This window comes from Neoarius graeffei, chromosome 13 (genome assembly GCF_027579695.1).
Source record: "Neoarius graeffei isolate fNeoGra1 chromosome 13, fNeoGra1.pri, whole genome shotgun sequence".
Taxonomy (NCBI): domain Eukaryota; kingdom Metazoa; phylum Chordata; class Actinopteri; order Siluriformes; family Ariidae; genus Neoarius; species Neoarius graeffei.
The window spans coordinates 60,590,957-60,615,388 of record NC_083581.1 but is presented as its reverse complement, the minus strand read 5'-3'; the positions used below and the strand labels follow the sequence as shown (position 1 = coordinate 60,615,388).

Genomic DNA, 24,432 nt, shown 5'->3' with positions numbered 1-24,432 from the left:
TGGGGGAAACCGGAGCACCCGGAGGAAACCCACGCGGACACGGGACATGCAAACTCCGCACAGAAAGGCCCTCGCCGGCCACAGGGCTCGAACCCGGACCTTCTTGCTGTGAGGCGACAGCGCTAACCACTACACCACCGTGCCGCCATAATAAACTTTTGATATTATTTATTGTTTCCATTATTAATATCTTAACACACACCATTAGACTTACTGGTGATCATGGATTAACTTTTGTGAAAATCTGACATTAAACTGACACTAAAATGTCTTGTTTATCATTCCTTAAATCACTTTCATTTCCCTTTACAGGTCTGCATAATCCATCCATCCATTATCTCTAGCCGCTTTATCCTGTTCTACAGGGTCGCAGGCAAGCTGGAGCCTATCCCAGCTGACTACGGGCGAGAGGCGGGGTACACCCTGGACAAGTCGCCAGGTCATCACAGGGCTGACACATAGAGACAAACAAACAGTCACAGTCACATTCACACCTACGGTCAATTTAGAGCCACCAATTAGCCTAACCTGCATGTCTTTGGACTGTGGGGGAAACTGGAGCACCCAGAGGAAACCTGGGCAGACACGGGGAGAACATGCAAACTCCACACATAAAGGACCCCGTCGGTTGCTGGGCTCAAACTCAGGACCTTCTTGCTGTGAGGCGACAGTGCTAACCACAACACCACCGTGCCGCCAATAATAATAATAATTAAAGCCGCAAGCGGCCTCGACGGGCCCTCGCGCCAGCGGCCAAGGGGGGCGGGGGCATGCGTCCCCGCGAAATACCTTCCACAGCTTCTTTGGCAAGAGACATTACTCCCACAATGGTGACAAAGCACAGAATTGGACACAGAGTACACGGTGCGCTGAGATGTTGTCATGGACAGAACATTGTGTGCCATGGCTTCCCAACCAAATTAATGTATTTACCTCATCAGTCACCAAGCTATAGCTACATAGGATTGTCTTCTGTTAGACATCTATTAGTCTGTATGTAACGCTACAACACTTGCCCCCGACTGCCTACCCATTCCCCACAAGTCATGTGTGTTTAAGGCAACCAAAACAACATACTCCTGGTGCCTCATGATTGTAAACACCTCTCCTGCAACTGCTACAGTGCAATGAGCGCCCCCAGTGGTCCACAAGTCATGTGTGTTTAAGGCAACCAAAACAACATACTCCTGGTGCCTCATGATTGTAAACACCTCTCCTGCAACTGCTACAGCGCAATGAGCGCCCCCAGTGGTGAAAGTTCACCAAATTTGGTATACATGTCAAGGGACCTATGAAGAGTTGTTTTGTAAAGTTTGATCAAGTTTGACCAATCAGAAGCCGAGATATAAATTGTTGCCTGAAAACAGCGCCCCCAGTGGTAAAAGTGCACAAAATTTGGCACACATGTCAGGTGACCTGTTAGGAGTGTGCGAATCAAGTTTGATCAAGATTGAGAAAATAGAAGATGAGATATTGATTTTTGAAGAATAAATTTTTTGGTTTCTCCCATGTCAGTAGGTGGCGCTATGCTGCACATGAGCGATTATGAGTTGGAAAAATAAGTGTCTACAACAGCAACGTACTATCACAAGGTAGTGGTGTGAAGGAGAAGCATTATGGAATCATTTACCAAAAACCTGTTTCGGAGCAATTGCATTGGCCAAAAACAGCGCCCCTCATGGACGAAAATTCCCAAAATGTGGTGTACATGACATGGGACGTAGTAAGAGGGTGGCCGTGAAGTTTGACCAAATTTGAGGAAAGAGTGGATTTTTTGCCCAAAAATAGCGCCCCCAGTGGCGAAATATCACAGAAATTGGGTAACATGTCAGATGCCCAATGAGTGAATTGCGTGTGAAGTATGAGCAGTTTTGAGCAATTTGAAGATATGTTATGAATTTTTAAGCATGTAAAATTTTGCATTGAAAATTGATTGACGTATCACTTCTGAACGGTTTATTCTACGTGAAACGTATTTAGGAACTTTTGTCAGCCGTGTCTGTAGATGATGTGTATCAATTTTGGTGACATTCCTATGAACGGTCTAGGAGGAGTTGCGCCGTCTTCGTGGCCATGCATTTCGCACAAAAGTGAAATTGCCTCACTTCCTGTTGGGCGTGGCTAATGCATTGGCATTACATTTTTGTCCGGCTTAGTGAGATACATATGCGTACCAAATGGCATGCCACTACTACAAACTACATGGCAACCAGGCACCTTAATGCGGGAGGCCAAAATCACAATGAGTTAGGGGGCGCTATAGAGGCCCTGAGGCCCGCCTGGATCTGGGCTTCTGGTTCTCAGTAGCGGTGGCAGTCTAAGAAAAAGGAGCCAAATTTCATGCGATGTTGACCATGGCAAGCGCCCCAAAAAGGGTCTTGTAAAGAGTTTGCTTGCCAAGTTTGACAAATCAGAAGCTGCAATATCATTTCTGTCATAACCAGCACCCCCAGGGGCGAAAGTGCACAAAATTTGGCATACATGTCAGGTGAGCTATGAAGAGTTTGCGTATGAAGTTTGATGACAATTGAGTAAACAGAAGATGAGATATAGATTTTTGAAGAATAAATTTTTTGGTTTTTCCCATGTCAGTAGGTGGCGCTATGCTGTACATGAGTGATTATGAGATGGAAAAATAAGTGTCCACAACAGCAACGCACTATCACAAGGTAGTGGTGTGAAGGAAAAGCATTATGGAATTATTTACCAAAAACCTGTTTTGGAGAAATTGCGTCGGCCAAAAACAGCGCCCCCCATGGACGAAAACTCCCAAAATGTGGTATACATGACATGGGAGGTAGTAAGAGGGTGGCCGTGAAGTTTGACCAAATTTGAGGAAAGATTGGATTTTTTGCCCAAAAATAGCGCCCCCAGTGGCGAAATATCACAGAAATTGGGTAACATGTCAGAAGCCCAATGAGTGATTACCATGTGAAGTATGAGCAGTGTTGAGCAATTAGAAGATTTGTTATGAATTTTTTAGCATGTAAAATTTTGAAGTGAAAATTGATTGACGTATAACTTCTGAACGGTTTATCCTACGTGAAACGTATTTAGTAACTTTTGTCAGCCATGACTGGAGATGATATGTATCAATTTTGGTGACATTCCTATGAACGGTCTAGGAGGAGTTGCGCCATCTTCGTGGCCATGCATTTCACACAAAAGTGAAATTACCTCACTTCCTGTTGGGCGTGGCTAATGCATTGGCATTACATTTTTGTCCGGCTTAGTGAGATACATATGCATACCAAATGGCATGCCACTACTACAAACTATATGGCAACCAGGCACCTTAATGCGGGATGCCAAAATCACAACGACTTAGGGGGCGCTATAGAGGCCCTGAGCCCCGGCCAAGTGTGGGCTTTTGGTTCTGAGTAGCGGTGGCAATTCTCGGAACTGGTGCCAAATTTCGTGCGTTTTCGCCCATGGCAAGCGCCCCGAAAATGGCCCAACAGCGGAGAAAAATAAAGAAGAAGACGGAAGAATAATAATAGTGAACTCTTACAAGAACAATAGGGCCTTCGCCCTATAGGGCTCGGGCCCTAATAATAATAACAACAACAACAGGGCAGCACGGTGGTGTAGTGGTTAGCACTGTCACCTCACAGCAAGAAGGTTCTGGGTTCGAGCCCAGCAACCGATGGGGTCCTTTATGTGTGGAGTTTGTATGTTCTCCCCATGTTTGCATGGGTTTCCTCTGGGTGCTCCGGTTTCCCCCACAGTCCAAAGACATGCAGGTTAGGCTAATTGGTGGCTCTAAATTGACTGTAGGTGTGAATGGTTGTCTGTGTCTATGTGTCAGCCCTGTGATGACCTGGTGACTTGTCCAGGGTGTACCCCGCCTCTCGCCCATAGTCAGCTGGGATAGGCTCCAGCTTGCCTGCGACCATGTAGAACAGGATAAGTGGCTACAGATAAGGGATGGATGGATAATAACAAGGTGGCATGGTGGTGTAGTGGTTAGCACTGTCACCTCACAGCAAGAAGGTTCTGGGTTCGAGCCCAGCAACCGACGGGGTCCTTTCTGTGTGGAGTTTGCATGTTCTCCCCTTGTCTGCATGGGTTTCCCCCAAAGTTAGGTTATGTGAACGTGAATTGTTGTTTGATTCAAAGTGTCAGCCCTGTGATGATCTGGCGACTTGTCCAGGGTGTACTCCACCTCTCACCCATAGTCAGCTGGGACAGGCTCCAGCTTGTCCGCGACCCTGCGCAGGGTTAAGAGGTTACAGATAATGGCTGGATGGATAATAATAATAATAACACCAACAATAATGAAACTGCATTTTAAAATATATTTACATATTTTTAATATTTTGCATTTTTTAAAATACAGTGGAAAAAAGAAACGAAAAAAGTAGAATAAAAAGAAAAATGCACATAATCTTGTTTAGTTTTACACTTAACTGTACGAACAATTAGTAGTCCTACCAGAATTGTCCTATTCATTATAATCATCCCAGTCATTTTATTATAAACATTTCAACAGCACAATGTCAAAGACATGTCTTACATTTTGAACTTGGATCATTGTTCCTGATAGCTTTTATTCACATACTGTAACACTTGGGTTAGGTCTAGTTCTTTAGAGAATGTTCAGAGCAGCAGTCAACTGCATACTTTTTATAATTCCTAACGGGTCTAAGGATTTACTTTAGTTCGTGAACTCGCTTTAGAATACTTAAAAGTGTTTAAATCAGATGGCTACATTTACAATCTGTCAGTGTCTTATTTTAGGCGACTTTTATCACTGCATTGTTCACTGACCCAGATTTTAAAAGCCAATATAATAAAAGACACGCTATTTTTGTCAGTCACTGATAAACAAAGGGTATCTGGTTTCTTGGGTGGGATATTTGGGCACTAACTAACCACCCCCTCATTCAGCTGCTGTGTGGTGTGGATCCCTGGGTCTCCTGACGTCAAGGCCAGCTCTCTATCTAGGCAGGCTGACAAACCCTCTGCATGGATTTCATTCCAGCCACAGACAACAGCTAGGACACCAGCAAGGTGAATGAATGTCTCTGCGTTGGTTTTATTTCTGATTGCTACCTGTACCAGCTTTCATGTGACATTTTGCCTGTCATATTTAGTATGTTTCTGTTTGTTTTGTGATTACACTCTTAGAATAAAAGCTTCCATTTAGCACTCTAAAAGGTTCTAAGGATTTGTCCATCTGGGGGAACCCTATAGCTTCTATCTTGGAGCTTACAAACAAGGGTTGTCCTTTCTGAAAACATCCCAGGTAAAACCTCTTTTAAAAGCTAGAATTGTTAACCATCCAAAGAACCCTTGAGCATTTTCTAAAAGTGTTTTTTAGTTCGTTATTAGATTTCATGGGTCAAGAACCAGCAATCTTTTTTTCCCCCTAATGTGATGAGTCCAGGCACTGTTTTAGTATATGAAACATCAATTCATATTCTAAGGTTCTCTGAAGAACTTGCCTGTCTTTGCAGATGTCTGGAGGAATCTTCTCTCCCTTGGATAAACTTTTCGACCCAGACAGTGCAAACTGCCACCCCTTGGTATGCCACTTGTGCCGTGAGCAGTATGAGCATCCATGCCTACTGGACTGTTACCACACTTTCTGTGCCAGCTGCCTGCGCGGTAGAGCAGTGGACAGCCGTCTCACATGCCCCCTCTGTGGGTAAGAACCTGTTTATGCGACTGCAAACAAAAAATCCTAACGCCCTTATTTTGCGCAATACCACAGTGTTGCTGAATGCTTGATTTTGATTGGTCAAAAGGTGTTGATTACTTTTCACAACAGCACAAATCTGACAGTAGTTCAAGGTGCAAGGTTTATATTAATGCACTTGTTATACAGTAATACATTATTGTTTCTGTAGTAACAACTTACATTATCCTTGGTAAACTGCTGCGATATAGTGGAATAAGCTTTTTCATGTCGTTGATTATTATCCTATAACAGCACACCATGTAGTGTTTTATTCCTCGCATAGTCTGTAGTGTAATAACCTGACTTCTGGTGTATGGCTGTAGCTAGCAGGAATGATTAAAAAAAATTATCTAAATTCAACTGTAATGTGTAGTGTGTTACATTTGAACAGCTTGGCATCATGTTCACAGCTCAGAATGACATGCATTCATTCAGTTCCCCAGTGCCAGGGCATACCAGAGACAACAATCAACAGCTGCAGCATAAATCCTGCCCTTGTTTTAGCCTGGATAGTAATACACATGGCATACTCCAGCAAGGCCACTGCGGCGTCAGACAAACACCGGGCATGTACCCTTATCTTGTGCTGTGTATGATTAGAGATTGCTACACCTTCTCTGTCCTGTCCGTTCTCCTTCTGTGGACTAGCAAGTCATGCAACAGCTAACTTCTATAGAATATTTATGGATATCAAATATAAGGAAATGCATCAAAAAAGGAGAAACGTCATGGTTACATTAACATGTTTATGTAAGTATGAGTTTAAAAGTGCTTGCATATCTTGCATACGTTACTACTAAATTGCCAAACGTAGCAGAAATATGAATTACACTGGTTTCTATTCAGAACTACAATCTTCACTTGATATGGATAAAATTGTATAAGTGAGTTTGCATGTGTTTTCACGAACCTTGACTAATAATTGTTCAGAGACCAAGGAAATCCTGGTTTCCACTACAGCATATGCTCGTGACTATTTTTGGAGTTGTATCTATCTTTACAAACACTGATTTATCCAGGAATTCAAAACAATGCTAGTTCTAGTCTTGTTGCTATGATGGTAAGAGAAAGGGAGTGGTAGATACTGTATATAGCAGATGTATGAGCAATATAGAATTCAAAATAGTCTCTCACTTTCTAAACTGGAACAAAAACAGCATGTGAGATGTGCTTCCTTTTCCCCGTACCTTTCAGGCACCAGTCTGTTGTGAAAGGGGTGAATGCACTGCCTCCAGAGGACCGTCTGCTGAAGTTCTTGGTGGATAATTCTGCGGACAGCGAGGAAGTCGTGCAGTGTGCCAACTGTGACTGGGAGTGCAAGAAACAGGTCTTAAACCGTCTTCTGGTCAGGCACAAGAGTTATGATTCGTATTGATACAATGGCTTGATTTAAATGGATTGAAATTGCATGGGTAAAAAGTTTCCTAATCTCCAGTGAACTAACCTCCAAAACTTTGGGTTCCTGAGTGTAAGATTTCGGGATTTAAGGATTTGAAGCCCTCTTTGGTTAATAAAAATGATACTTATGAAATATTTCTTTAATGATAATCAGGTAAATATATAATGTCGTCTAATAAAGGTTACTATATAATCAGATATCTACGGTAGATTGTCAATGCAGATCATCTTTTAGATTTGTGCTCCACTATGTGTTAGTCAACACGCATTCAATGGTAATTCAAGGCTGTGTCCCCAATGACACATTGGTGTACTAACGTACTATTTAGTATGCAGTATCACATGGTTTGGGTGGCACGGTGGTGCAGTTGGTTAGCACTGTCACCTCACAGCAAGAAGGTTCTGGGTTCAAGCCCAATGGCTGACGGGGGCCTTTCCATGTGGAGTTTGTATGTTCTCCCTGTGTCTACGTGGGTTTCCCCCACATAGTCTAGGACCTGGCTTAGACATGTATGCACATAATTTAGGAGAGTATAACTCAACTGTTATAGGTTAATTTGACCCCAAGGAATAACTTAGGATGTGTGCCAAAATCACTATCCGGGGCCAACAGCCTGAAAATTACCAGTCCAAGATGGCCACCAGAATTACGACATTATTATTGTGTTACTCTTCATGTTCCTGACCCCTGTTTGTGTGACACATAAACAGTGATATGATGTTAAAAGTTGTATTGTTGGCTGTTGAAAATTTAGGCTCAAGATATTTCTGCCTACTAAAGTTTTGTTTTGTATTTTTCATTTTAAGTTAACATTCCATTGATCACAATAGGATTGAAAATACAATTTCTTTATATTAATCAAATGCTTGCTTTCTTATACTCTTCTAAATTATGTGCATAGGTCTCCCAATTCCATGAGTTCATGTTTGAGGTAGGGTTATTCTGTTTTTCTCACGTTTTGTGTGAAACTGTAATTTTGGCCAATTTTTGGTGGGTGGGTATTTATTTCATCTCATCTCATTATCTCTAGCCGCTTTATCCTTCTCCAGGGTTGCAGGCAAGCTGGAGCCTATCTCAGCTGACTACGGGCGAAAGGCGGGGTACACCCTGGACAAGTCGCCAGGTCATCACAGGGCTGACACATACACACAGACAACCATTCACACTCATATTCACACCTACGGTCAATTTAGAGTCACCAGTTAACCTAACCTGCATGTCTTTGGACTGTGGGGGAAACCGGAGCACCCGGAGGAAACCCACGCGGACACGGGGAGAACATGCAAACTCCGCACAGAAAGGCCCTCGCCGGCCACGGGGCTCCAACCCAGACCTTCTTGCTGTGAGGCGACAGCGCTAACCACTACACCACCGTGCCGCCTGGGTATTTATTTATTTATTTATTACCTTGCCCCTGACCATAGCTTGTTCCTTTTTCCTTCAATCATGAAAATTGTGTCAATAATGGATTCCCCATACCTAAAAACCCATACAATGAGGTACTGCACATACTTCTGTGGTGAGTGGTTAAAAAATTGATATTTTCAAAATGGCTACCGGCAGCCATCTTGGATTGGTCATTTTTGGCCTGTTCGCCCCGGATAACGATTTTGGCACACATCCCAAGTTGTCTCTTGGGTTCAAATTAGCCTATGACAGTTGAGTTATCCTCTCCTATGTGCATACATACTGTATCTAAATCAGGTCCTCTACTAACAGTCCAAAGACACACGGTTAGATTAACTGACTACTCTAAATTTCCCATAGGTGTGTGTGTGAATGATTGAGAGGAGAAAACCTCTATAATAATCCAGTAGAAGGCAACGGCAAACCACTACTGTAATTCTTCCCTAGAGACTTTGATGGCTGAAGCCGTCAGAGCGGCCACGTCACTGCAGTGATATGCCAGATAGATAGATAGATAGATAGATAGATTGATAGATAGATAGATAGATAGATAGATAGATAGATAGATAGATAGATAGATTGATTGATTGATTGATTGATAGATTGATTGATAGATTGATAGATTATGTGGTTTGGGACATAGCCCAATTAATGGAAACTAAGAGTAGGCCTAATTATGTGCTGCTGTTACCAGAGTTTCCTCAGTATTACAACAAGTACAATTATTGTGTACATAAAAGCCTCTTTCCTACAACAAGTGTTTGTTTTTTAGTGAGCAAGAAAATATTAGCCAGCTAGCTCAGTTATTATCTGTGTGAGTCAGTAATATTCCAATCTTTCACTAGTCTTTCTGTTTATCACCTACATTTAGTTGATGCTGCATTTTAATTATGGCTGGGTGTTTTTTTTTAAGTCAATCAATCAAGCTAAGTGACTAGTGTTGGCTAGCTAGCTAAAACGTGGTATAGAAAACAAACCCCCATCTATATTTTGGGCGTGTGTGTTTTAAGTTTTGATACTTCAACAAAACATTACACTAAGTATTGTTGTCACTTGTTAAGTTGGCACTAGAACTTTCTTGTGTAGAAGTTCAGCACTTCATGTACCTGACTTTAGCACTCATTGTACGTCGCCCTGGATGAAAGTGTAAGATCCGACGCAGAGACAGAGGTTGCTTTTATGAACTTTACTGGAGACTTAAACAACATGGCGTTACATGACTGTTCGATTCAGAAGCAACTGAGCAATATACAAATCGTAACTATGGCAACAGCCCTAGATGGTGCGCATGCACCGTAACACAAACCCAAATACACTAACACAAACCCAAATACACTACACCCCTTTCCCCCAGTCCACAAAATCTTCAAAACGCCGTGGTGGGTTGCGCTCCCTTGCTGGGCGCAGTTGGGGAGTGGTAGGCGTAGGCACCACCACGGGGACAGAGGGACCACCTGGCTCCACGCTGTCTGGTGGTTGCGGAGAGACAGGTTGGGTCGGTTCAATAGGCTCCTGGGCACTGCGGTCAGGTGATTCTTCAGAACCCGGGTCAGCACATGCCGGCACTCGACCACGAAGTTGATCCACATGGCGCCGATGCAGTTGCCCATCTGGTGTTTGTACTCTGTATGAAACAGGGCCTGTGGTATCCACGATGACCCCCGTGACCCATTTACATGCCCCAACGTAGCTCCTCATGTACACATTATCTTGAGGCTGAAAACTCCTAGCACTGCCTCTCTGCTTATCGGCAACCACCTCTTGTTTGTGATGCATGTCCTTTTCAAAATCTGGATGAAGGCGATCGAGAGCCGTGGTAAGGCACCTATTCATGAGCATCTCAGCAGGGCTTTTTCCAGTTGACGAATTAGGAGTGGTGTGTTGTGACAATAGGAACCTAGCTAGACGTGTCTGCCAGTCCCCAGCGGTGATTCTGGACAAGGCCTCCTTGGTTGTCTGGACCATGCATTCAGCTTGACCATTGGAGCAGGGCTGATAGGGCGCTGTAGTCACATGCCTTATGCCATTGTGCCTGGCAAACTCCTTGAATGCTTCAGAGGTGAAGGAGGCCCCATTGTCAGAGACAATAACGTCTGGCAAACCATGAGTTGCAAACAATAGTCTCAGTGTGCTAATCACAGCAGAGGATGACATTGAACTGACCATGGCTACCTTCAACCACTTGGAGTGGGAGTCCACAACGATGAGGAAAGTCTTTCCTTGGAATGGACCAGCAAAGTCTATGTGCAGTTGAGACCATTTCTTTGTTGTCCACTCCCATGGATGCAGCTGTGCAGTGGGCGGAGCATGGCGGGACCTTTGGCAGATGTCACAGGATTTCACAGTTTGCTCAATGGCGGCATCCATACCTGGCCACCATACATAACTCCTACCCAGCCCTTTCATGTGCACAATACCTGGGTGTGCATCATGTAGCATGGCTAATACTCCCTCCCTTGCCAGATTGGGAACAACCACCCGACTTCCCCATAAGAGGCAGTCCTTATGTGCCAACAGCTCATGATGGCGGTTGAGGAATGGCTTGAAACGGGCATCAGGCACCTCTGCTGGCCAGCCATGCAGGACCCAGGGTAAAACGCGAGACAGAATCGGATCTTTCAGAGTGAGGGCAGCAATTCTGCTTGCATGTAATGGGGCATCCGGTACCATTTCCAATAAAAGTACCTCCAGGGGTGGTGGGGTCACTGCCGCTGTAGAGGGTAGGGGCAGACGGCTCAAAGCATCAGCATTTGCTAGCTGTTTACCTGGTCAGTAGCAGAGCTCATAATCATAGGCTCCAAGAGTCACACTCCAGCGCAGCATGCAAGGGGACAGAGGGGATGGGCTTAGAGTGTTGCAGCAGGCCTAAGAGAGGCTTGTGGTCAGTAAAAACCACAAAATGGCGACCAGCGAGGTACTGGTGAAACTTCCTGATGGCAAAAATGACGGCCAGCGCCTCTTTATCAATTTGTGCATAATTCCTCTCCGTCAAAGACAGCATTCTGGACACAAAACAGATGGGGGCCTCTCGTCCGTCTGGCTCAATATGGAAGAGAAGCGCCCCCAAGCCATAAGGTGAAGCATCACATGCAACGGCAAGGGGTTTGCTTTCATCATAGTGGGTCAGCACACCATCAGCTTGTAGTAGCTGCTTTGCAACAGTGTAAGCCTTTTCATGTTCATCATTCCAGTGCCACTTGGAGGACTGGTACAGCAGACGATGCAGAGGTTCCAACACTGTAGCTTTGTTGGGCAGAAAACAGCTGTAAAAATTTAGGAGGCCAAGAAAGGATTGCAGCTCTGTTTTGTTCTGGGGTGACGGCGCCTTCTGGATTGCCTCCACTTTTTCACTAGTTGGCCGTACACCATCCTTATCCACCCAAAAACCCAGGAACTCAACCTGACTTGCTGCGAAAATGCTCTTTTCTTTCTGCAGCCACAGACCTGCTTCTGTAAACCGCTGCAAGACAGTGGAGAGCCGCACATTGTGTTCATCTATTGTTTTTCCTGCAATGAGGATGTCATCCAAATATGGTTGAACACCTGGAATGCCAGCAAGAAGGGTGTCCATGAAGCGTTGGAATATTGACATGGCCGTTGACACCCCAAACTGCAGACGGCGGGCCCGGAAAAGTCCACGGTGTGTGTTAATGGTAAGGAGTTCTGCTGCGGCATCATCCAACACGAGCTGCTGGTAAGCTTGTTTGAGGTCCAGTTTACTGAAAATCACCCCACCTGCTAGTCTGGAGAACAGTTCTGCCACAGTAGGAATAAGGTACACATCAGGCTTTACGACAGTGTTAACTGTGCAGCGGTAGTCACCACAAATCCTTAAGCTGCCATCTTTTTTTGCTACTGGCACAATGGGCGTGGCCCACCTCGAGGTACATACTGGCTCAAAAATGCCTTGAGCTACTAGCTTATGAAGTTCTTCATCTAACTTGGGACGAAGAGCAAATGGCACGGGGCAGGCTTTGAAGAACTTGGGTGAAGCTGTAGGATCAATGTCAATGGAGATTGGAGGTGTGCGTGTGGCCCCCAACTCTTGAAACACTTCTGCATATTCATTCAGGATTGACTCTACGGATTGTATGTGTACTTGATGCACGCCCATCATGAATATGCCTAAGGCATCAAACCAGTCGCGGCCCAAAAGACTTGTCCCCTGTCCTTGCACAATAAGCAGGGGCAATGTGACCTCATGGCCCTGGTATTGCACTTTTGCAAAAATCTTCCCCCTAACCCGCAGCTCTGCCTGTGACCACTGCTTAAGCACACTATTGTCTTTATGTATTAAAGGAGGTTGGTCTGGCCACAGGGTGTTGTAGGTGTTTTCACTGATCAAAGAGCATGCCGCTCCAGAATCCACTTCCATCACATGTGCTTTGTTGTTTAATATCACAGTGGTCTGATATGGTAGCCTCTTTGCTGCAATCACCTGCCTGCCCATTGTGTAGATTTCATATTCCTGCTCCTCTCTTTGTGTGACAATGTGTGCATGCTGTGTTGATTGGGCACCCGCCCCCGAAGATTCAGAGCCATCCTTGGCTTTCTTTAGGCAAACACGAGCAATATGCCCTCTCTTCTTACAGTAATGATATACAGCTGAGTTGAATTTGCAGGTACGAGGGTCATGCACCCCCCCACAACGGAAACACGGATGATTTTGGGTCTCTGTTTGTTTCCCCTTCGTTGAGGTCTGATGAACATCAGCTGTTTGTGCAGTGTCAGTCTGTTCTGGATTAAGAATGCGAGCATTTGAAGCGGCTGTCTCGGCAGTGAGGGCTCTTTCCTCTGCATCTTTAAAAGTGAGCTTTGGTTCCGCCAGCAGACGCCACTGGAGTGCTTCATCTAGCACCCCACAGACAATCCTATCACGCAGCATTGCTTCTGGTTGTGTCCCAAACGCACAATGGACAAAGTTTTCGCAGTTCAGCTATGTAATTGGCGATGCTCTGGCCCGGCTTCTGTTTGCAATTGTGAAACTGAAAACGCTGCACTATTTCAGAGGGTGCGGGGCCATAGTGGCATTGTAAGGCTTCCTTAATGTCTTTGTAGGCACTTTCAGCGGGGCGGGTGGGGGCCAGCACGGAGCGCAACGTTGAATAAGTTGCAGCACCACACACACTAAGCAGGACAGCGCGTTTCTTTTCATCCCCCTCTATCTAATTAGCAACGAAAAAACATTCCAATCTCTCCAGGTATTTGTCAATACAATGACCAGAGCCTTCATTAAACTCTTCTATCCGACCTAGCGTGGTCATGTTGTAGACTTATCGAAGTCACTACTCACACACCATCTTGGGCTTGAATGAAAGAAAGTGTCCAACTGTCCGTAGCCAGGTGATGCGAAAAAACCTTCATTTAGTCCGAATCCGCTTCGTCGCCAGTGTAAGATCTGACGCAGAGACAGAGATTGCTTTTATGAACTTTACTGGAGACTTAAACAACATGGCATTACATGACTGTTCGACTCAGAAGCAACTGAGCAATATACAAATCGTAACTATGGCAACAGCCCTAGATGGTGCGCATGCACCGTAACACAAACCCAAATACACTAACACAAACCCCAATACACTACAGAAAGCGTCTGCTAAATATCATGTCATGTAATGTGGTGGGGTTTTTTTTGTTTTTCACTTGAACTGTGTATTTTGATATTCAATTTCACTTGTGCTCCCTGGTTTGTACCATATATAAGTACTGTATATATTCTCAGGATGTGGATGCAATGTATTATTGCAACACTTGCAACCAGCCCCTGTGTGGAAACTGCAGAGAAGCCACCCACAAGGCCAAGATGTTCTCACGTCATGAAATTGTTTCCCTGGCCAAACGCACCAAGGAAGCCCACAAAAAGTGTGGTACGCATCGTGCCCTTTTAATGTATCTAAATGTTTCACAAATCCCTGGAGAACATTGGTGAAATTGTTTGTCTTGACATCACTATCAATTGTGTTAATCCTGAGGCTCTCTGTTTGTTTACAGCCCTCCATGAAGAACTATACATCATGTTCTCTACGGAGAAGAAGTCTATGCTTTGCATCAACTGTTTCAGAGACATGCCAGTGTGAGTGCAGCTTTTCTCACTTCCAGGAGTTGGATAAAGATTGTTGTTTTTGTTAATCAAATTGTTTTGTGGTGATTATTTTACAGGGAAAGCAGAGCGCACTGCATTGATATTGAGACAGCCTATATGCAAGGCTGTGAAAAACTGGACCAAGCCGTTTTAGTAAGGAACCTGAAATCCTTACCTTCTACATATTATTGCAAGGTAACACATACTGTACGAACACCCGTCATCTCTTGTTTAAGGCTGTGAAGGAGCTCCAGACGTCAGCACGAGAAGCTATTGCTCTACTGAAAGCTATGATTGGAGAAGTCAGGGCAAATGTGGATGAGGAGGAGAGTGCAATCTGTACCCTTTTTAACAGCATGCAGGTAATGCATGGTTAAATTTTACAATAATAAAAATTGTGAGTGGGGCGGCACGGTGGTGTAGTGGTTATCGCTGTCGCCTCACAGCAAGAAGGTCCGGGTTGGAGCCCTGTGGCCGGCGAGGGCCTTTCTGTGCAGAGTTTGCATGTTCTCCCCGTGTCCGCGTGGGTTTCCTCCGGGTGCTCCGGTTTCCCCCACAGTCCAAAGACATGCAGGTTAGGTTAACTGGTGACTCTAAATTGACCGTAGGTGTGAATGTAAATGTGAATGGTTGTCTGTGTCTATGTGTCAGCCCTGTGATGACCTGGCGACTTGTCCAGGGTGTACCCCGCCTTTCGCCCGTAGTCAGCTGGGATAGGCTCCAGCTTGCCTGCGACCCTGTAGAAGGATAAAGCGGCTAGAGATAATGAGATGAGATGAGAAAAATTGTGAGTAATGGTTCACTGTAATGTGTGGTGATTAAAGACAGGATACAAGTGCCTACGCCATGTGCCATTTAAATCAATTTATTTGTAGAGCACTTTTAATAATAGACATTGTTGCAAATCAGCTTTACAGAAGAATATAGATTTTAAACATATGAATCAATAAATATATCCCTAATGAGCAAGTGGCAAGGAAAAACTCCCCTTACAAAAAAGAAGTTTATTCAAGTGTGCTTCTAGTCTAAAAATAAGAGAGTATGCTTTCAGTTTACTTTTTATTTACTTATCAGATATATACTTAATAAAGTTATACATAAGTACACTTGGCTTATACTGAAAAGTATATAGAAAAGTCAAAATATATTAAGTTTATACTTAAACTTTTGATCAAGATATACTTAACAAAAATGTAATAAAGTATTAAACATAAGGCACAAATTTTTTAAGTGTACTTGCCCTGTAGTTGTGCTTATCCTTTTGGTAGTAGCCTATAAAATACTTTTTTTTCACACATATTGGCTTCTTTGTGATATACGCCAGCATGTTTTAAATCCCATCTTTTAAACCTACATGTACCATAAGTTTGTGGTCAGTTCTGGGGTGGAATACTAATAGTATATTTCCAATATGCTATAAAGTATACTTTAGTAAACTAAAAAGTGGACTAGAAGTATAAAACAAGTAAACTCATGGTATATTTCCAGTATACTATGAAGTATGCTTTTGTAAACTAAAGAGTGGACTACAAGTATAGAACTAGTAAACTATTCGTATATAAGTTTACTTGTGGTATACTTCTCATCTCATCTCATTATCTGTAGCCGCTTTATCCTTCTACAGGGTCGCAGGCAAGCTGGAGCCTATCCCAGCTGGCTACGGGCGAAAGGCGGGGTACACCCTGGACAAGTCGCCAGGTCATCACAAGGCTGACACATAGACACAGACAACCATTCACACTCACATTCACACCTACGGTCAATTTAGAGTCACCAGTTAACCTAACCTGCATGTCTTTGGACTGTGGGGGAAACCGGAGCACCCGGAGGAAACCCACGCGGACACGGGGAGAACATGCAGACTCCGCACAGAAAGGCCCTCGCCGGCCACGGGGCTCGAACCCGGACCTTCTTGTTGTGAGGCGACAGTGCTAACCACTACATGTGGTATACTTGCAATACAAAATTAAAAAAAATCCTAGTTGTATACTCAAAGTTTACTTCTCTTAGATTTAAAGTATACTTTTTATAAACTAAAAGTGGGCCAATTTAGTCCCAAGAAGTATTAGATTAGTTTACAAGTATACTGTAAGTACAGTGATATCAGTATACTTGGTACACAAAAGTATATTTAAGGAAATATACTTTAACTTTACTTAATAAAATGAACTTCTTTTTGATAAGGGTCCCTCAGGTGACATGAAGAAACCTTGCAAGGAACCAGACTCAAAAGGGAACAGATCCTCATTTGGATGATAACAGATAGTGTGATTATAAATAACTTGCTTCTATAACTGTGTCTTATATGGTGAAAAAGTGCAATTGTCTCATCTCATTATCTCAAGCCGCTTTATCCTTCTACAGGGTCGCAGGCAAGCTGGAGCCTATCCCAGCTGACTACGGGCGAAAGGCGGGGTACACCCTGGACAAGTCGCCAGGTCATCACAGGGCTGACACATAGACACAGACAACCATTCACACTCACACCTACAGTCAATTTAGAGTCACCAGTTAACCTAACCTGCATGTCTTTGGACTGTGGGGGAAACCGGAGCACCCGGAAGAAACCCACGCGGACAACATGCAAACTCCACACAGAAAGGCCCTCGCTGGCCCCGGGGGCTCGAACCCAGGACCTTCTTGCTGTGAGGTGACAGCGCTAACCACTACACCACCGTGCCGCCCCAAAGTGCAATTGTGTAACCAGGAAATTCATTATAATTTTAACGTGAAGTCTATTTTGTTGAACTTATCAACTGTTCATTGATGGTGACTTGAGAAAACTGTTCATGACAACTGTAACCCTAAAGTTGTCATGGCAGTTGTAGTCCTGAGTGCAAGCAGGGACACTGAAAAGACTAACTACTCCAGCATAACTAAAAGGGGAGAGCCAGAAGGTAGCACAGGGATGAGGGAGCTGTCAACAAACCTGAGTGAATGTGTGAGATTTTTTTTTTTTTTTTGGGGGGGGGGTTCAGCATCAAAACATCCCAGTTTACCAAAACACTTATGCCTGAGGACCCTCCAGATCTGCTCCTTTACCGAATAAAAAGCTACAGTATTACCAAAAGGCTTGATGAAACAAATATGTTTTCAGCCTAGACCTAAACACTCAGACTGTGTCTGAGTCCCAAACACTACTTGGAAGGCTGTTCCATAACTGTGGGGCTTCGTAAGAGCAGGCTCTGCCTCCTGCTGTAGCCTTCACTAATTGAGGTACCAACAAATAGCCTGCACCTTTTGATCTAAGTAAGCGTGGTGGGTCATAAAGGACCAGAAGTTTGCTCAGATACTGTAGCACGAGACAATATAGTACTTTGTAGGTCAATAGTAGTATTTTATAATCAACGTGAATTTGATTGGGACCTGCTGCAGTGTAGATAAGATAGGGGTGATGTGATCATATCTTCTGGTTCTGGTAAGGACACTTGCTGCTGCATTCTGGATTAACAGGAGCTTGTTTTATGTACCTGCTGGAACATCCAGATAGTAAGGCATTACAATAATCCAACCTAGAGGTAACAAAAGCATAAACTAGATTTTCTGCATCGTGTAGTGCCATCCATCCATTATCTGTTGCCACTTATCCTGTTTCATAGGGTCGCAGGCAAGCTGGAGCCTATCCCAGCTGACTATGGGCAAGAGGCGGGGTACACCCTGGACAAGTCGCCAGATCATCACAGGGCTAACACAGAGATAAACAACCATTCACACTCGCAGTCAATTTAGAGCCACCAATTAGCCTAACCTGCATGTCTTTGGACTGTGGGGGAAACTGGAGCACCTGAAGGAAACCCACGCAGACACGGGGAGAACATGCAAACTCCACACAGAAAGGCCCTCACTGGCTGCTGGGCTCGAACCCAGGACTTTCTTGCTGTGAGGCGACAGCGCTAACTACTACACCACTGTGCCCATGTAGTGACATTATATTTCTTATCTTAGCAATCTTTCTGAGATGAAAGAATCCTATCCTAGTAAAGGCTGGAGCCAATAATCACACCAAGGCATTTTACTGTTACACATGATGAACCAGAAAGGCCATGCAGAGTCACTGTGTAATCAAAAAAAGCTAATTTATTAGGTCTAATTTAAAAAAAAAAAGTCATAAACCATAGTGGGGGTCAAATCATAATCCGGAAGCAACAAACCGGGATAATCCATAGTGCCAAAACAAAAACATAAGTAAAGTCAAAGGTAGGAAACCCAGAATCACACAAGGCTCGATAACACAAACTTACAATGAATGAGTCTTTGCGACAAGACGAAGGTACATAAAGACTAACTAATCAAGGGATAATCTCAGAACAGGTGCATACATTAGGTAACAGACCAATGATGGGACAAGAGCAGAAAACAGACCAATACACAAGCACATGGCAATGTAAACAAACGCACATGAGATCAACTCAAAACAAAACATGTTTTGAGTTGTGCTGACCGTGTGCTGAGACATTCACATTAATACATACACACACACACGATTTTTACTGCATTACTTAACCTTAGTTCAGAACTGAAAAACCAAATATCATCACCACCATAGACGGTACACTGATTGAACAAGTGAGAGAGTTCATCTACCTAGGACACAAGATAACAGATGATGGCAGATGTGATGAGGAGCTCACAAGGAGAATTGCGATTGCTAAAACATCCTTCTCTGAAATGCAAAAGATATTAACATCTCACAAAATATCACTGACCACAAGAAAGCGAATTCTCCAGTGTTATGTTTGGTCACCTCAGAGATATGGGTCTGAAGCCTGGACAATCACTCCTGTAATGAGCAAACACCTGGCCGCATTTGAAATGTGGGCATATCGGAGAATGTTACAAATACCCTGGACAGCAAAAATCACCAACAAAGAGGTATTAGAGAGGATTAACATCAAGGAACGCCTCATGAACATTATACGAATTAAGAAACTCAGGTATTTTGGGCCTATTATCTGCCACAATACTTTTCATCGCACGCTTTTAGAGGGAAAAATTAATGGAAAAAGAAGAGGAAGGCCAAGAATTTTATGGACATCCAACATCTGTAGGTGGATAGGCCTCTGTTACACCAAAGCAGTGCAAATGGCTCAGGAAGACAGAAGCGGATGGAGATCTATTGCATCCAACCCTCGATCCGAGGATGGAACCTGACAACGACGACGACGACAACATTAATGAACAAAAAATAGTCAGCACTTGTATTATGTACTATTACATCACTTGTATTTTTTTAAATTATAAACCAAATGAGCCAAATGATGAATACCAGCATTAAAGCTCATAGGCAAAGGTTTTCAATTTATGCACATTTGAAACTTTATATGTTAAAAAACCCTCTGTAATTTTCTTCTGGGCCCAAGAAGTATTGTTAATAAGTAATAATTAAAATAAGTTAGAGCGGATTGCGGCGAATTTCTGCTCGGCGATTTTCGTGACCACTCGGCGCATGACGTCATTCATGGCAAACAAATTGCTTGAGTTGAGTCCACTTCTGTTTACTTGCATTGCCGTTCGGCTTGAGTGCAGACGTGCATTCGGGAATTTCCAAAGAAAAACCATGCCTTTTTGTTGTGCAGTGAACTGTAACAACGGGACTGGTTCAGGAAGAAGTTTTTACCTTTTTCCGAGAGAGGAGAAGAAGCGGAGAGAGTGGATTGTGCGCATGAAGCGAGAGGGTTGGCAGCTGGGTAAATATGCCACTCTGTGCTCCGAATCCCCATCTGTTGGAGAGTTTAGGTGTCAGTGTCGGACAGAGAAGGCTCAAACCTAATGCTGTTCTGACAAAATTCGAACACAAACTCAAACAGTCAAAGAAGAAACGGACCAGCAACGCTCAAGCAAAAAGGAGAAGATTGGAGGCAAACATTTTTACCTTTGCTTACAATTGACAAGTCAAGAATCCTGAGGGATCCTGTACAATCATTGTGGAAATGAGACAAAAGGGATATTTCCTCGCTTAGAGTAGGCTATGAATAGTATAATGCTTGCACTACTATTAGCAATATATTATATTAGCAATATAAACGAACCCACGTTATATTATAGGGATTATGTGTGTGCCCGCGTGGTTTAATTATTCTTCAAAAGGGCTCTTATTTAGTATTACGACAAAAGTAAAAATTTATCATAATTCTCGTCTCGTCTTCTTCCGCTTATCCGGGACCGGGTCGCGGAGGCAGCAGTCTAAGCATGGAAGCCCAAACTTCCTTTTCCCCAGACACCTCGGCCAGCTCCTCGGGAAGAACACCAAGGCGTTCCCAGGCCAGCCGAGAGACATAGTCCCTCCAGCGTGTCCTGGGTCTTCCCCGGGGCCTCCTCCCGGGGGGACATGCCTGGAACACCTCCCCAGGGACTGATCATAATCAGGGAATTTATCATAATTACCAGGATAAATCGTTTGGGCACGAGTCTTGTTGAGGTCCGGGGTCACCGCGATCAGAGTCGGCAGAGTCGCTGTCTGATTCCGAGGCTGCACGGTGAAACCAGTGAGCCACATTCACCGATTGCTTTGCAACGGCCATAAGTTCATACATATATGGTTTTACCTCTCGATATTCAATTTGGAGAGTTCCCGCTTCAAAATCGCTTTCAGACATTTTACACAACCTCTCACGACCAGAGTCCGTACATGTGTGCTCAATTCGCAAGTAAAACAGAGAACTGCTCCTGGTCTGTTTGGCTTAAATGACATCACGACGACGGCCCCCTGGCGGTAAAAGTGTGCATAAGTGAGATGTAAACAAACCTTCGGAACTTGCGCAAACCAGTATATTTTAACCGTTTTATTCAATTTTAGGGTGCAAATTAGACACCAGGAAGACTGAATTCGCTTTTTGGGTCATTCTTCTAGAAAATAAAGTTGATATTCTACATTCCACCGCCGACCCTTGTTTATGACCTTGAACCAATATTTATTCTAACATTGAATAAAACCAAGTCCACAACTACCAATATGAACTGATGTTCATATTATAATATGAATATTATAATAAAATACGGATGTTCATATTAACCTGGCAACTTGTCCAGGGTGTACCCCGCCTCTTGCCCATAGTCAGCTGGGATAGGCTCCAGCTTGCCTGCGACCCTGTAGGACAGGATAAGCAGCTACAGATAATGGATGGATGGATGGATGGATGATATTGTTTGTTGTGACACTGAATGATGAGGGATAGTATTTATCCTTTGGCTTTAATTTAATTTATGTTCTACCGCTCATGGATTTTCATTCTGATTGGTCAGAAGAGAGTGATTAATTTTCTAAAAGAGCATGGCTCTGACAATAGTGCTGATTGTAATTCAAATGACATGTTTATATTAAGGGCGGCACGGTGGTGTAGTGGTTAGCGCTGTCGCCTCACAGCAAGAAGGTCCTGGGTTCGAGCCCCGGGGCCGGCGAGGGCCTTTCTGTGTGGAGTTTGCATGTTCTCCCCGTGTCCGCGTGGGTTTCCTCCGGGTGCTCCGGTTTCCCCCACAGTCCAAAGACATGCAGGTTAGGTTAACTGGTGACTCTAAATTGACCGTAGGTGTGAGTGTGAATGGTTGTCTGTGTCTATGTGTCAGCCCTGTGATGACCTGGCAACTTGTCCAGGGTGTACCCCGCCTTTCGCCCGTAGTCAGCTGGGATAGGCTCCAGCTTGCCTGCGACCCTGTAGAAGGATAAAGTGGCTAGAGATAATGAGATGAGATGTTTATATTATTACGATATTGTTTCAATATTAACAGCTAAATCCAAGGGACTTGTATGGTGGATGTGCCACATCATTTAAAACAGAAAGATGAGTAACTGCTCAACATATATTTAATTGTTATTTAACAAACAAAAATGCATTAATTGCTGATATGGTGAAGCTTTCTGTAAGGAGACATTTACTGTATATCATGTTTATGGAAGGAGTCTCCAGTGTCAGCACTGAATAGGAATAGTCAGTAAATCTTTCGCCTTCAGGACTGAGGACTTTCTTGATGTCTTGTTAAAATGACAAACTGCGTTTTTTTGTTTGTTTGTTTGTTTGTTTTTTTATTCAAGAAAGAGGTTAATAATGTTCATAGCTGTTTATAAGAGGAGCTGAGAGGAAGTGATAAGAGGAACTAACTTTATTTAAAGAATACTGGATGGCGTTGAGTGGTATATCAGATATATTCCATTCAGCTAGCATGATATTGAACGAGTCGAAGATGAGTTCAGTATCATGCTAGCTGATGACATGAAAAAAAGCCATTATTATTATTATAATACACATTCCTTTCGGGTGTTCGACACGTCTTTCTCTTTCAAAATTCTCTCAAAATCTTCCGTATTTAACGAAGCAAACCTGGCGGCCATGTTTGTTTACAAATTGTCACAGTCGCTCACTAGCACGGAAGTCACACGTCTCCAGTGTGTGACATCATGTTGTCTTGACAACCATGCAATATCATAAACCATATTCAACGCTCATTCTCCACTGGGTAGAGTGACATAATACACGTAGGATGAGCGATATGCTAACAATATTGCATGCTATCAAACTAAATGAATGAAACCCGCTAGAAGGGAATAGAACACACATTTTTATTCCATCGAAAAGGTTTCCTGTATGTGTAACAGTGGCGGCTGGTAGTCTTTCAAACAGGGGAGGCTGGTCGGTTACGATATTTCCAGATTTTAAAAGAAAAAAGAAAAAACACATCAATTTTGCCCATACTCTTGCCTCTGATCTGGCTGATTGTTGGCAGGGTCACAAACTGTGAAATAACAGGTTCTTTTGGCCCATTAGCCTACTGTCCAATATACATGATGGTGGTGTTGGGGGGGAGAGGTATATTTTAACATTTTATATTTTAAAATTGTGGCATGTTGTTTAAAAATTGATCATTATTGAAAGCAGCTCTTTGTCAGGAACCTCAGCAGTAACAGCAGAGTGTTCTGGAATAGACACAAGCACTGACCTTGGGGAGCCAAACATAGAGCTGGGTGTCACACATTTCATTCAATGACACTTTCCCTATATTTTACTTATTTTGACTGAGAAATGTTTTATTGACAATTTTGATAACCCTTCACTTTTAATCCAGGTCTGTAGTGTGAAATGTTCTCGGCTGTGTTTTTGTTTAAAAATGTTTTCTAAATTGTAGCTGTGTTTAATTCATATCCAGAAAAATATATATTCCAATATAATATACTCAGCATAAACATTTTAAATAGATTCTATATTTTTGGTCCATCCATGACATATTACTAAAGTAGCCTATTTACTGTTGTTGATGTGGGTCACTTGCTGTTAGCCAATTCACTTTCTCGTACCAGGAGAGCTGAAAGGAATGAGTATTATTCCCTACCTTTTTCACCAAGTCAGTTTGAGGCATTGGTCTACCCTGCTCTTTAATTTTAATTTTTTCCTCGAAAGGAAGACTGGCAAATGGCTTCGCCAAAATTAAATCAGCAATGCTTGGCATCCATGCGCAGCTTTCTTGCTAGCTGACTAGCCCCCTCAAGTTCAAGTTCAGTCACTCAAATAAACAAAATTTCTGGAACTAAGATAGCAAACTTGACAACACTATATTTACAATGAAAATATATACAAACTAAAAAAGCTGGTAGAAACCGTATGTAATGAATGAAATCGAAATGTAAGCTGATCTCTTACAATACACCACAGCACTTGCGAATCCGCATGGGACTGAACTGAGATTCACCGCTGCCTGTCTATATTTGAAACGAGCTGTCAATCAAAGAAAATATCCGGCCACTTTCACCAATCACCAGTCTCCTCGCGGAAAGCTTTGCCATGTCCCTCCCACTGTGAGGGAGGGTGGGTGGGCGTTTTCACAGTATTTGTCCAATAATCGTCTTGCATTTTGATATTGAAAGCGCATAGC

The 24,432-nt window shown here is 43.4% G+C and overlaps 1 protein-coding gene across 7 annotated transcripts in view; it reads left to right on the top strand.

The window, feature by feature from the left end:
- Positions 1–4,910: 4,910 nt before the first annotated feature.
- The window catches only part of rnf207b (ring finger protein 207b), a 38,925-nt gene continuing 19,403 nt past the window's right edge, over positions 4,911–24,432 (top strand). For 3 of the 7 annotated variants that reach the window (XM_060938239.1, XM_060938237.1, XM_060938235.1), the window contains exons 1-8: positions 4,911–5,013; positions 5,131–5,248; positions 5,460–5,650; positions 6,878–7,028; positions 14,212–14,356; positions 14,481–14,562; positions 14,649–14,724; positions 14,808–14,933. In XM_060938239.1, the coding sequence (XP_060794222.1) occupies positions 5,460–5,650; positions 6,878–7,028; positions 14,212–14,356; positions 14,481–14,562; positions 14,649–14,724; positions 14,808–14,933 (771 nt within the window). In that variant the 5' untranslated portion in view covers positions 4,911–5,013; positions 5,131–5,248. Of the gene's footprint in view, positions 5,014–5,130; positions 5,249–5,459; positions 5,651–6,118; positions 6,434–6,877; positions 7,029–14,211; positions 14,357–14,480; positions 14,563–14,648; positions 14,725–14,807; positions 14,934–24,432 lie in introns of those variants that run through there. The other 4 variants (XM_060938241.1, XM_060938238.1, XM_060938236.1 and 1 more) reach the window with 3 other exon arrangements.